Source organism: Pteronotus mesoamericanus, unplaced genomic scaffold, assembly GCF_021234165.1.
Source record: "Pteronotus mesoamericanus isolate MK-2021 breed Mesoamerican mustached bat unplaced genomic scaffold, CSHL_Meso_final contig_130, whole genome shotgun sequence".
NCBI classification, from domain to species: Eukaryota; Metazoa; Chordata; class Mammalia; order Chiroptera; family Mormoopidae; genus Pteronotus; species Pteronotus mesoamericanus.
The window spans coordinates 24,252,307-24,266,566 of record NW_026555060.1 but is presented as its reverse complement, the minus strand read 5'-3'; the positions used below and the strand labels follow the sequence as shown (position 1 = coordinate 24,266,566).

The window sequence follows — 14,260 nt, the reverse complement described above, 5'->3', positions numbered from 1 at the left end:
TAGAACTGGTCATATTTTGATTTAACCAATATATGACACTGAGATTTTTGTTGGAATTTTGGAATAATAGTTTCACTGTGACAAAACAACTGCATTTATATAAATGTTGTTACCCTTGGCTATGTGGATATTACTAAGTCAACATTATCATTTAGTCCAGTGAAAGTTACCTGTCCATTTAAGTGAAGAAAGGGGCAATACATTTTTGACAAAAATATTTTTAAAGGATTTAAATTAATAACCATAATAGCCTTTATTGAGTAATTACCTGAAATTGTATTACGTACTTTGTTTATCTGAAGTTTCCCTCCACCCTATGAAGTAAGTATGGCCTGTATACGCCCGTTTTACAGAAGAGGGAACAAGTGCAGAGAGGGAAGCAACTTGCTAAGGTCAGGCGGCCAGGAAATGGCAGAGCTGGGACTGAAAGTTAGGGGTCTGCCTGAGAGCCTGCACTCTGACCCACTGTGCTTTGTTGCTTTCCTCTGTGAATGAATTGACAAAGGAAGGCACCAAGGTGACTCACTTCCTGTGTACCTATGTGGTATATCCAAAAATTATCTCCCTGATACACCCTTTTTGATTAAGTATTAGCTTTGTCTCCATATATGATATGTTTGCATTTATTCAAATAGCAACCACAGTAGATATAGCTAATATGAGAAGGAATGAGGCATAATATACGTTTTTTATTTGAAACAATCATGCCGGTTTCATAATTGTCTAGTCTAAGGATGGCTACAGAAAATAGATTGTAATATACACTAAATACATAATTTTAGTTAGAGCAAATCCAAAACTAAGACGTATATTCCTAACAAAATATAAATTAGGAGTTTTATTAAATTAGGTCTAAAGATTTCTTCCCAAGAAGATAATTTATTGATATATACATAGTAAATAATATAAATTTGTCAATAAGAAAACTTGGACTATTTCCTGATATGTGTCAATGAGTGCTTTGTGTAGATTTTGAAATTTTACATAGCCTTGGTAATAGGAGGTATTTTAGAGTCACTAATTACTCACACGATCCCTGCAAAGTAGGTCAGTCAAATATTATCCATATTTTACAGATGAGGCATCTGAGACAGGGAGATTAAGTGACTCACCCAGGGTCACACAGGAAGTCACTGGCAGAGCAGGGATTGGAACTGAGTTCCTGATTCCCAATCCTGTCCTTGGTCACGCTACCTGTGTATAGTAAGTTTTCAAATCATGCTTATGACAAGCGTCTGACATACTAACAAAAAGATCAGAAATTGAAATATTAACGTGATGATAGTATGTAAGAACTATAAAGTAAAGCATGTTTGTCATTAAGTTGCAGAGGTATAATGTTATGAAGTTACTTAGGAGCTAGAAATATGGTAGACCATCTAGTAAGATTCTGTTAAAAGTATCTAAGGAAACAAAAGGAGAAAACTGGTCAAGTGGGAGGGAGCAGGACTCAGCAGCCGGCACAGACAGGCTCAGGCCGTAGAGGTAGGTCACGGTACTTTGCCCAGGCAGCTCTGCTGTGATCAGAATGAAACTGTTTTCTGATTCTCACCTGCCAGTTTATATTTGATATGGTCATTGCCACTGCATATAAAGTACGTGGTTAGCTTTGTATATCAACCTTTCTCTCTGTTTTTTGTTTCTGTCCTGACATCCTTTTTAATTTTTTCTCCATGATTTTTCATGCAGCTAATTTAACTTGAGTTATGTATATTCTTTGTAGACAACATTTCATTTTACTTGGGGGAATTGAAAACCATGAGTTGGAGTTTTACTAGTAAATTTATTTCATGAAAACTAGAAACAAACTAATATATTAACCAAAATAAAGATGAAAAAATGTATTTCACTTTAAAGTATGTCTTTAGAGCTTCCTAAAAAAAGGAGTAGATTGATGGAACCAAATTATCTGACCTACTAATAGAACATACTCTATTCCTATGTTTATTAAAGAAAGTCACCCTTAAGGGTAATAATGTGATTTCTTTTGGTTCATTAGTCAAATAGCTTATGACTTTTATATTAGAAGAGCATAATTACAATCATGTATATCATCAGCCATTGAATGTGTAAAAATAAGTACACATACTTTGGAGGAAGGAAGTCTAATACCTGTTTCTATTAAAAATTCAATTGGACAAAAATAAATTAATGACTGAATGGCTTAATGCACACAGTGAGCCTTTATAATAAGTTAGGTTTAAATAGTATTTCATAGATACTTCTAAAAGATTTTTATTGTAAATTAATCAGAATAAAATTTTTTTCTGATACCTACCTGCTACTTTAGATTTGATATGATCATTGCCACTGTATATAAAGGACTTGGTTAGTTTTATATATCAGCCTTCCTATTTGATTTTTATTTCTGTCCTGACATCCTTTAAAATATTTTTCTCCATGATTTCTCATACAGTACAAAGTATAGTAATCAGCATTTCAAAAATATTTAATATAATAAATAGCAAATTTCAATGTCTGATATCCAAATGCTTTCCACTCTGGAAAATCATTGCTTAAATTGAAAAGAGAAAATTAAGTCTTTAGAATATATAGCTATACTTCTATTGAGGCAGCATGACCATCTGAGTATCTCAATATTAAAACATTAAGAATTATAAATTGTTATATAAATAATTTCTTCCAAGTTGCATATGTTGTTCAAAGAATGACTCTTATTTTATCAGAAACCATATGTTTTCAGATCTTTTAATGCTTTTTTTTGTGATAAACTGTCATCTAAAAATCAACTGGTCACCTAGCAGTTAAAATTTGTTTCTTAATCTTGTTTCCAAACTTATTTTCACATTAGTCAGTAAATAGTCTTACTTATAATTCCTATCATAATAAAATCAGATATAAAGTTTCATATGAAACAATATTTGGCTCCTAATTTGCTAGCCTATGAAAAATTTTGTATCCCTCATAAAATTTTGCTGAGAATATTGATTTACCTTGATGGCTTTATTTTGTTAAACAGGTAATGTATGTGGAAGGGACTGCAGTTATTATGGGTTTTGAAGATCCCATGCTACAAACAGATGACACGCCTATTAAACGCTGTCTTCAAACCAAATGGCCATACATCGAATTACTCTGGACCACAGATCGCTCTCCTTCACTTAACTGACTTGCATAAGTATTTAAAAGGAAGATTGTAATAGCAGATGTTGAAAGAGGGATGTGAGACTGGCAATTGGCTATCACTGGTATCACTGACTAATTGTAAATAACAGAAGAACACATTTTCAGTGTTTAAGATATGTTTAAATTATTTATGTTAAAGTTTACCCTATTTTAACTCTATGTGAAATTTACTAGCAAAATTAAGTTTTAATCAAAGTTCACCACTTTTACAGTCAGATAATTGGTCATTTAGCAAATTATAAACATCATTTAATACTATAGCATTTGTATATTGAGTATCAATTACTATTTATAAACTTCTATTTTGGGGTTTTATTTCATTTAGGCATATATTACTGTTTAAGTGATTCTGGCTTGCAGTATATCTGCCTCCACATTGAAATGCAGAAAAGTTAATCATTTCTTTTTAAAAATCTGTTTTACATTAGAAATATTGATAAATAACAAATTATCAACTTGGATCATTTGACATTTGGCTTAGCTCTGGCATGTTTATAAAAAATAGAAACTATAAAGGAACATTACCATTTATTCACAGATATATAGAGAATGTATTTTTTAAAAAGATAGGAAAAAGAATCTGTTTGATAGTCTTAACACTGTTAACTTTCACCGTATTGCCAGTTACACTCTTCTCAGTTTGTCCCAACAGCCCTGTAAGCCAGGTTTTTTGTAAATTTATAAATATGATCAATGCATGAAAACATCTGTTATTACATTAGTATATTGCATTATTTATTACAATCCTAGTCAATGGCCTAAATAAACTTTTTTTCTTTAAATGTATGCTTGCGTTTTTTGAATAATAGTGTCTCAGAATAAACATACTTTTAAATACTTTTAAATGTTTTTGCCCAGAAACCCTTAGAGCATAGCATAGAACAACTATCTAATGGACTCATACACCACCTTAAAAAGAAAACCAAATGGTATGTTTACCTAGGATCTCTGTTACTCACTCAGACAGTCAGAAGAACCTGAGTACTAGAACCTGGGTGGCAGCTCTCTCGACCACTGGACAAAAATACAGAAGCCCCATCCTGTTTATCTTAGAGAGAGATGAAATTTATTCTGAGAGGTCTGTTGCCCAGCAATTTGAAATGTGAATAGCCAGAGGTACTTTCTTTCCTTCACTTTCAAGGCAGACATTTGTTAGTACCTCTTAGGACTTTCAGGACTGAACTTCCTTCAACAACATAGCAATATGTATTTCTTCTCTGAATCTCTATTTGGATATTATTTATGTTTTATTTTTATAGACATTAGCAATTATAATAAATATATTTTATAGGAATTAGTGGCCCAAGATTACATGTATAACTTTTGGTAATATTATGTTCAGAGTGTGATACCAGCTAATAGAATTGCAGCTGTAAAATGTCCAATTATTTGTTTGACTACTTTTGTTTTTTTTCCTTAAAGATTTTATTTAGTTACATTTAGAGAGAGGGGAAGGGTGCGGGGGTGGGGGGGAGACAGGGAGGGAAACATTGATGTGTGAGAGATATATCAATTGGTTGCCTCTCGTATGCCCCCAACTGGAGACCTGGCCTGCAACCCAGACACGTGCCATGACTGGGAATCGAACCTGTGACCTTTCAGTTCATAGGCTGGCACTCAGTCCACTAAGCCACACAGCCAGGGCTAATTTGACTACTTTTAAATGTACTATATGAAAGACATTGTTACAGAATTCATTCTCTAACTCTGGTCCTAAATCCATAGGATTATGAAAAAGCATAGATTTTCTTATAGACATTGAACCTAAAAGATAGTATTTTCTTCTTACTATTGCTACAATAACAAACTACCCCAAAATTTCATGGCATAAAACAATCATGTTATAAGTTATGTGGCTCAGGAGTTTGAATAGTGCTCAATGAGGATGGCTCGTCAGTTTCTCAATCCGGAGGCTCAGTGGGGAAACTGTGGAGGTAGGTATCTCTAGTCACCCAAGTGGTATGACTAGAACCTTAGCTTGACCTAATCTAAACTAAAGAACTGTGGATATGTTTTATTTTCATGTGCGTGTGGGATGCTTACCATGATAGATTGACTATATGCTGGACCACAAAGCAAGTCTAGAAAATCCCAAAAGATTATCAATTAAGCAGCACACTTCTGAATAACCCAAGAGTCAAAGAAAAATTGAAATGGGAATTGGAACATACTTTTTACTGAATGATAATGAAAATAGGACATAACAAAAATTATGGGATGTAACTAAAGCAATGCTTGGAAGGAAATCTGTAACTTTAAATATGTATATATTAGAAAAACAGTAAGTTTGAACATTGGAAAACTAAGCTTTCATCTCAAAAGCAAGAGATCCAAAGTAAATAAAAGTGAATAATAAGATTAAAAAGGAGGTATTCACAAGCAAAAGAAAGAATTTGTACTCCTACCTCAAACTATATATAAAAATTAACATAAAATGATCAGAGATCTAATTGTAAGAGCTGAAACTGTAAAATTCCCAGAAGAAACATAGGTGTAAATCTTCATGACTGTGGGTTAGGCAGTGGTTTCTTAGAATTCCAAAAACACAAACAACAAAAGAAAAATTAGATTTCAAAATTAAAACCTTGGTGTGTCAAAAGACACAATCAAGAAAGGGAGATGACAAACTATAGAATAGAAAATATTTGAAAAGCATGTATCTCATAAGGAATTTGTATCTAGAATATGTAAGGATTTCAACTCAAATATAAAAACATTTTAAATGGACAAATGATTTGAAGGGATATATATATATACATACACACACACACACATCATATATGTGTATGTATATATGTATGTATACACAGATGGCCAATAAACAAGATGCTCAACATAATTAGTTATTAGGGAAATTCAAATAAAAACCATTTTATACCCAGTAGGATGTTGAAAATAAGAAAGAGACAATAACAAATGTTGACAAAGATGTAGAGAAATGGGAACCTTCATGTTGTTGATGGGTATGTAAAATGAAGTCACTTTCGAAAAGCAGTTGTGCAGTTCCTCAAAAAAGTAAATGTAGAGTTAGCATATGATGCAGCAATTCAAATCCTTGGTATATACCCAAGAAAAATGATGAAAACATTCACACAAAAACTCTTAAGTGAATATTCATACTAGCCAAAAACAGGAACAGCCTCATTGTCCATTAACTGATGAATTGATAAATGAATATAATATATAGAAAAAATGAAGTATTAGACAATAAAAATGGTTGAGTTTCTGATATATACTGTAACATGGATGAACCTTGACAACATACTTAAAGAAGCCAATCACAAAATAAAACTCATTATATGACATCATTTATGTTAAATATCCAGAAATAGCAAACCTTAGAGACAGGTCATTAGCAGTCACCAGGGGCTGGGGTGGGGATGAAGTGGAGGTACAACATTGAGGAACAACTGCTAATTGTATGGAGTTTCTTTTTGGGGTAATTAAAATGTTCTAGAGTAGATAGTGGTGACGATCACACATTCTGAATATACAAAAAAACAAAACAACTGAACTGTGACAAAAAAAGATGAGAAATCAATGCAATAAAAAGCAAGATACACAGGAGGAAAAAATATGCAAAGAAAAAAGTTCTCTAAAAACTAATACAATTAACAACATATTGAAAATATTGAAATAAAAAACTGTAAACTAAGAATTCTGTACCTGTCAAAAACTCCCATACCAGCAAAAGCTAAGGGAGTGCATCACCAATACATCTGTCATATAAGGAATGCTAAAGGGGGTTCTTTAAGTGGAAGAGAACACTAAACACCAAAAACACATTAGAAGGCAGCAAAAAAAAAAAAAAAAAAAAAATTGTAATGGTAAATACATAGTTAGATTCTGTAATATGGTAATTGTACTGCATAATTAACTTAGAACACTAGTTTAAAATTTTAAAAACAAATGGCAAAAACTGTAACTACAGTGACCTTATTGGACACACAAGGTAAACAATATGGAAAGTGTAACATCAAAAATTTAAAATGTAAAGGGGACAGTAAGTAAAAGTTTAAAGTTTAGGAATGCTGTCAATGTTATCAATTCAAAATAGGATGTTATAATTTTAAGATACTTTATATAAGTCTCCTGATAACCACAAGAGAAAGAACCTGTGGAGATTATACCAAAGAATATGATAAGTCAAAAAGCAAACTGATACCAAAAGACATCGAAACAAAAAACAAAGACAGCAGGATAAGAAACAGCAATGGCTCTGCAAAATAACTAGAAAACAATTTTTTAAATGGCAATAGTAAGTCCTCATCTAACAGTAATTACTTTAAATGTAAATTAATTAAATTATTCAGTCAAAAGACATAGAGTGGCTGAATGGATTAGAAAACAATATTCAATAATATGTGCCCACAAGAAACTCACTTTAACCTTAAATACATAGACTGAATGAGAATAAAAGGATGGAAAAGTATATTTGCAGGACTACCAGTCAAGATGCCAGAGTAGGTAAACTCTACAGGCTTCCTCCCACAACCACATCAAAATCACAACTAAATTATTAAACAACCATCACTGAGAACCAACTGCCGACTAGTTGAACAAAATATACCTCAAAACAAAGGCTGTATCAAGAGACAAAGAAGGGCACATTATCATGATAAAGGGATCAGTTCAGCAAGAGCATATAACTCAAATATCTGCACACTCACCCTGGCCACAGTTGTTTGGAGCATTATTGCATGCACCAAAGGGTAGCTGGTGTGATTCTGGTCAGAACACATATAAAGGTTTGGGTTCAATCCCTGGCCGGGGTGTATATAGGAGGCAACCAATGGATGTTTCTCTTTCACATCGATGTTTCTCTCTCTCCACCATCCTTTTTCTCTAAAATCAATGGATACATGTCCCCCCTCAGGTGAGGATTATAAAAATAAAAAAAATGTAAAGATGTACACACCCAATGTAGCAGCACCTAAATAGAAAGTAAATATTGATGGACAAAAAGGGATTGATGATAATATAGTAACAGTAGGGGAATTTAACACTCCATTGACATCAATGGATAGATCATCCAGACAGAAAATCAACAAAGAATCAGTGGACTTGAATGACACATTAGCCCAGATGGAGTTAATTGATATTTTTAGGACATTTCACTGAAAGACAGCAAATATACTTTCTTTTCAAGTGTACATGGAACGCTTTCCAGAATACCAATTAACAAATTGTAACATGTGGCCACAAAACAAATTTCAATAAATTTCTGAGGACTGAAATCCTATCAGTCATCTTTAATCACAATAGTATGAAACTAGAAATGAGTCACAGAAGAAAACTGAAGGACAATACATGGAAGCTAAATAACTTGCTATTAATGAATGAGTTAACAAAGGAAATAAAATACCTTGAGACAAATGAAAATTCAACACAATCACCCGAAATCTATGAAAATAGTCAAAGCAGTTCTTAGAAAGAAATTTATAGCAATACAAACCTACCTCAAGAAACAAGAAAAATCTCATACAATCTAACTTCACACCTAAGGGAACTAGGAAGAAAAAAGAACAAACAAAGCCCAAAATGAGTAGAAGGAAGGAAATAAAGAGGAGAGCAGAAATAAAAGAAATAGTGTAAGAAAATAGTAGGAACAATCAATGAAACCAAGAGTTGGTTCTTTAGAAGGAGAAATAAAATTGGTAAAACATTAATCAGACTTACCAAGGAAAAAGAGAGGGCCCATGCAAATAAAATTAGAAATGAAAGAGAAGTGACAACTGACACCACAGAAATACCAAGGAGTGTAAGGATGTACTACAAACAGTTATTTGCCAACAACAAATTGGACACCATGGAAAAAGTGGATAAATTCCGAGAAACTACCTTCCAAGGCTGTTTCAAGAAGAAAGAAAATTTAAGCAGGCTGATAACTACTAACGAAATAAAATTGGTAATCAAAATACTTCCAACAAACAAAAGCCCTGGACCAGTTAGCATCACAAGTTTTCACCAAACATTCAAAGAAGAATTAATACCTATCCTTCTAAAACTATTCAAAAAATTAAAAAAGAGGCAAGGTTCCCAAACTCATTTGACAAGACCATTTACACATACCAAAGCCAGACAGAGACACTACAAATAAAGAAAGCTATAGGCCAATATCCCTGATGAATATAGATGTAAAATCCTCAACAAAACAGTAGCAAACTGAATGCAGCAATACATTAACAAGAACATACACCATAATCAAATGGGATTAATTCCCAGGATGTAAGCCTGGTTTAATCAATTTGTGTGATACACCACACAAACAAAATGAAAGATATAACTCATCTGATCATATCAATAAATTCAGAAAAAGTTTATGACAATATCTAACATCCATTTACAATAAAAATTCTCAGCAAAGTGGGGATAATGGAAACATACCTCGACAGAATAAAGGTTCTGGATGACAAACTCATACCTAACAACATACTCAACAGTGTAAAGAGCAGGAATATGATAAGGATGTCCACTGTCATCATTTTTATTCAACATAGTATTGGAAGATTTAGCCACAGCAATCAGACAAGAAAAGGAAATAAAGACATTCAAATTGGAAAGGGAGAAGTACAATGATCATTATTTGCAGACCTACTATTATATACATAGAACCCTAAAAATTCCACCAAAAACAATTAGAACTGATAAATGAATTCAGATACAAAATTAATATTCCCAAATTCGTTGCATTTTTTTACACCAATAACAAAATATCATAAAGAGAAATTAAGAAAACAATCCCTTTTACAATTGCATCCAAAAGAATAAAATACCTAGGAATAAACTTAACAAAGGAGATAAAAGACTTGTATTCAGGAAACCATAAGACACTGAAAAAAAGAAACTGAAAAATATACAAATATACAGAAGCATATACCATACTCATAAATAGTAATAATTAACATCATTAAAATATTCCTACTACCCACAGCAATCTACAGATCACTGCAATCTGTATCACAATACCAATGGCATTTTTCACATAACTAGGACAAATAATTCCAAAAGTTATATGGAACCACAAAAAATACCCAAAGTAATCTTGGTAAAGAAGAGCAAAATTGGATGTATCATGCTACCTGATATCAAATTATATTACAAGGCTATAGTAATCAAAGCATCATGGTACCAGCATAAAAACAGACACAAGGAGCAATGGAATAATAGAGAGAACCTGGAAATGAAACCATGCCTGTATTGTCAATCTGTGACAAAAGAGGCAAGAATATACAATGGAGTAAAGACGGTTTCTTCAATAAATGATGTTGAGAAAACTGAACAGATATACACAAAAGAGTGAAACTGGATTACTTTCTTATGCCATATACAAGAAAAAAACTCAAAAATGGATTAAAGACTTAAATGTAAGACCCCAAATCATAAAATTCCTATAAGAAAACATAGACAGTAAATTCTTGTATGTTGATCTCAGTAATATTTTTTTGGATATGGCTTCTTGGGCAAGGGAAACTAAAACAAAAATAAACAAATGGGACTGCATCCAACTAAAAAGTTTTTGCACAGCAAAGGAAACCATCAACAAAACAAAAAGACAACCTACTGAATGAGAGAAGATATTTACCAATGATACATTCTGTAATGGGTTAATATCCAAAATATAGGAGGAACACATATAATTTAACACCAAAACAATACAATGATTAAAAATTGGGTGGAGAAACTGGTGTTGAGAAAATTGGACAGATAAATGCAGAAAAATGAAACAGGACTACCTTGTTATGGCACACACAATAGGACTTACAGATGGCTAATACACATACAAAAAGATGCTCAAGGTCACCAATTCCCTGGTGGGAAATGCAAATTAAAACCACAATATGATACCACCTCACCCCTGTCAAAATGGCTATCATCAATAAAAACAAGTGTTGGTGAGGCTGTAGAGAAAAGGGAACACTCTTGCACTGTTGGAGGGATTGCAAATCTATTCAACCACTATGGAAAACCGTATGGAGATTCCTCAAAAAATTAAAAATATATCTACCATATGACCCAGCAGTTATACTTCCTAGAATTTATCTGAAGGAACTTCAAACATCAATTCAAAAAGATATATGTATCCCTATGTTCACTGTAGCATTTTTATAATAGCCAAGATATGGAACAACCTAAGTGTCCATCAATAGACAAATGGATGGAGGAGAGGGGGCATGTATGTACGTGTGTGTGCACACACACACATACACACACACACTATAGAATATTACTCAGCCGTAATAAAAATGAAATCTTGACATTTGTGACATGGATGGACATAGAGGGTATCATGCTAAGTGAAATAAATGAGACAGAGACAGAAAAATACCCCATGATTTCACTTATATGTAGAAGCAAAAAAGCAAATGAATAAATGAGATAGAAAGAAACTCACAGATACAGAGAAAACTTATGGTTGCCAGAGGATAAGTGAAATGGTGAGGGGATTAAGAAGTAAAAATTGCTAACATAAATTAGTTAAGGGGATGTAAAATGCAGCATAGGGAATATAGTCAATAATAAAGTAATAACTATGTATGTTGCCAGATGGATACTAAACTCATCAGGATAATCACTTCATAAGTTACATAGATGTCAAGTCACTATGTTGTACACCTTGTAATATTGTACGTCAACTATATTTCAAAATTTTTTAAATTATTAAAAATAAAAAAACAAAAGGATACTTAGTAACAGGAAAACACATGAAGGTATTTAACTCACTGCTAAAGAAGTTGAAATCAGAGTACTCTAATGTAATGGCAGTGGGTTAAATCCTTATAAATCTAGCATGAAGTTTAAAAAAATGGTAAAGAGAACCAAAACCACAATAATTTGTTAATGGATACATGAAATAAAAGATATAAATTGTGACACCAAAAACATGGAAAGAGAGAGTAAATATTTAGACTTTTAAAACATGTTCAAACTTAAGTTGTTATCAACTACATAGACTGTTATAACATGTTTAGGTAAGCCTCATGGTAAATAAAAGCAAAAACCTATGGCACTTTCACAAAAGGTAAAGGAATCTAAGTGCATAGCTACAGAAAATAATTAAAAGAGGAAGAAGAAAGACACAGAGAAATTATAAAACAACCAAAAAAAATAAAAACAAACTGGCATAATTACATAATTATTAATAATTACTTGAAATGTTAATGAATTAAATGCTCCAATCAAAGACATAGAGTGGTTAAATGGATAAGAATAATAAAACTCAGCTATACCCTGAATACAAGAGACTAACTTCAGATGTGAGAACACACACAAACTGACACTGAGGCATGGGAAAAAATTACCATGCAAATGGAAACCAAAAGAAAGGTGGGTAGCTATACTTACATCAAACAAAATAGACTTTAAGACAAACACTGTAGTAAGAGATAAAAAAGGTCATTATATGGTGATAAATATGTCTATCCAACAAGAGGATATAACATTTGTAAATATTTACACACTCTACATATGAGCACTGAACTATATAAAAAGCAAATGTTTACAAAACTGAAAGGAGAAAAAGACAGCAATACACTAATAGTGGGGTCTTTAATGCCCCCAATTTAATAAACGTTAGGTAATCTGGACAGAAAATTAATAAGGAAACATCAACCTTAAACAATACATTAGACCAGATTGACTTAACAGATATACGTAGAACATGCCATCCAAAAACAGCAGCATAAACATTCTTCTCAATTGCACATGGAACCTTCCCTACGATAGATCATTTGTTAAGCCATAGAACAAGACCTCATAAATTGCAGAAGACTGAAATTATATCAAACATCTTTTCCAAAAACAATAGTATGAAAATAGAGATGTTACAAGAAGAAAACTGCAAAATTTACAAATATGTGTAGATTAAAAGATATGCTACTAGACAACTAAAGAGTCAAAGAAGAAATAAAAAATAAAATTACTAGAGATGAAATGGAAATGGAAATAAAACATGCTAAAACGTACAGCACAACTTAGAACAGTAAAAGCAGTTCTAAGATGAAATTTCATAGTGATAAATGCCTACCCAAAAGAAACAAGAAAATGTCAAATAAATGATCTAACTATATACTTCAAAAAAGTAGAAAAAGAAGAGCAAATGTAGCTAAAATTTAATAGAAAGAGGTAAGTAAGTGAAATAGAGACTCAAAAGACAATAGAAAAGATCAATGAAACTAATAGCCACTTTTGGAAAAGATAAAATTAACAAAACTTTAGGTAGACTCACCAAAAAAAAGAGAGAGAAAGCGGGGATTCAAATAAATAAAATCAGAAATGAAAGAGAAGTTACTACTAATACCACAGCAATAGAAAGGATCATTAGAGACTACTATTAACAATAATGTGTGAACACATTTGGCAACCTAGAAGAAATGGGCAAATTTTCAGAAACATACAACCTGTAGAGACTGAATCATGAAAAAACAGAAATTCTGAACAGAACAATTACTAGTAAATAGATTGAATCAGTAATCAAAAACCTCCAAACACAGAGTCTCTCAGGACCATACATCTTTATCAGCTAATTCTACCAAACATTAAAAAATGTTTAGTTCCAATTCTTCTCAACAAAGTATTCCAAAATATTTCCAAAATTCTCTTATGAGGCCAGGTTTACCCTGAAGCCAAAGCCAGACAAAGACAACAAAGAAAATTTGCAGGTCAATATCCATGATGATGATGTAAAAAATCCTAAAACAAAATATTAGCAAACTGATTTCAATAATACATTAAAAGAATTATATATCATGCTTAAGTGGAATTTATTATATGGATGCAAGGATGGTTCAACATCTGTAATTCATTGAGTATAACACACCATATTAATAATATGAAGGAAAAAATAATCATCTCAATACATATACAGAAAGCATTTGACAAAATTCAAGATCCATTTATGATTTAAAAAAAGAACTCTAAACATAATGTGTATGAAGGAAATATGAAGTCTGTCCACAAAATTCCGGCCATTGTTAATATAATAAAAATGGTTTTCAGGACATTGATGTAACCTGGGAGCCAAGGAGAGTGGACTGAAAGGCACATGCATGAACAATGATGACTTCACTGACCTAGTCATTGGGGGCGGTAGACACCGTTGAGTGGGCATGTG

General features: G+C 32.3%; 1 protein-coding gene across 3 annotated transcripts in view; it reads left to right on the top strand.

The window, feature by feature from the left end:
- Positions 1-3,901, top strand: part of MINDY3 (MINDY lysine 48 deubiquitinase 3) — a 101,647-nt gene extending 97,746 nt beyond the window's left edge. For all 3 annotated transcript variants that reach the window (XM_054593442.1, XM_054593434.1, XM_054593451.1), the window contains one exon: positions 2,981-3,901. In XM_054593442.1, the coding sequence (XP_054449417.1) occupies positions 2,981-3,130 (150 nt within the window). In that variant the 3' untranslated portion in view covers positions 3,131-3,901. The remainder of the gene's footprint in view (positions 1-2,980) is intronic.
- Positions 3,902-14,260: the final 10,359 nt, after the last annotated feature.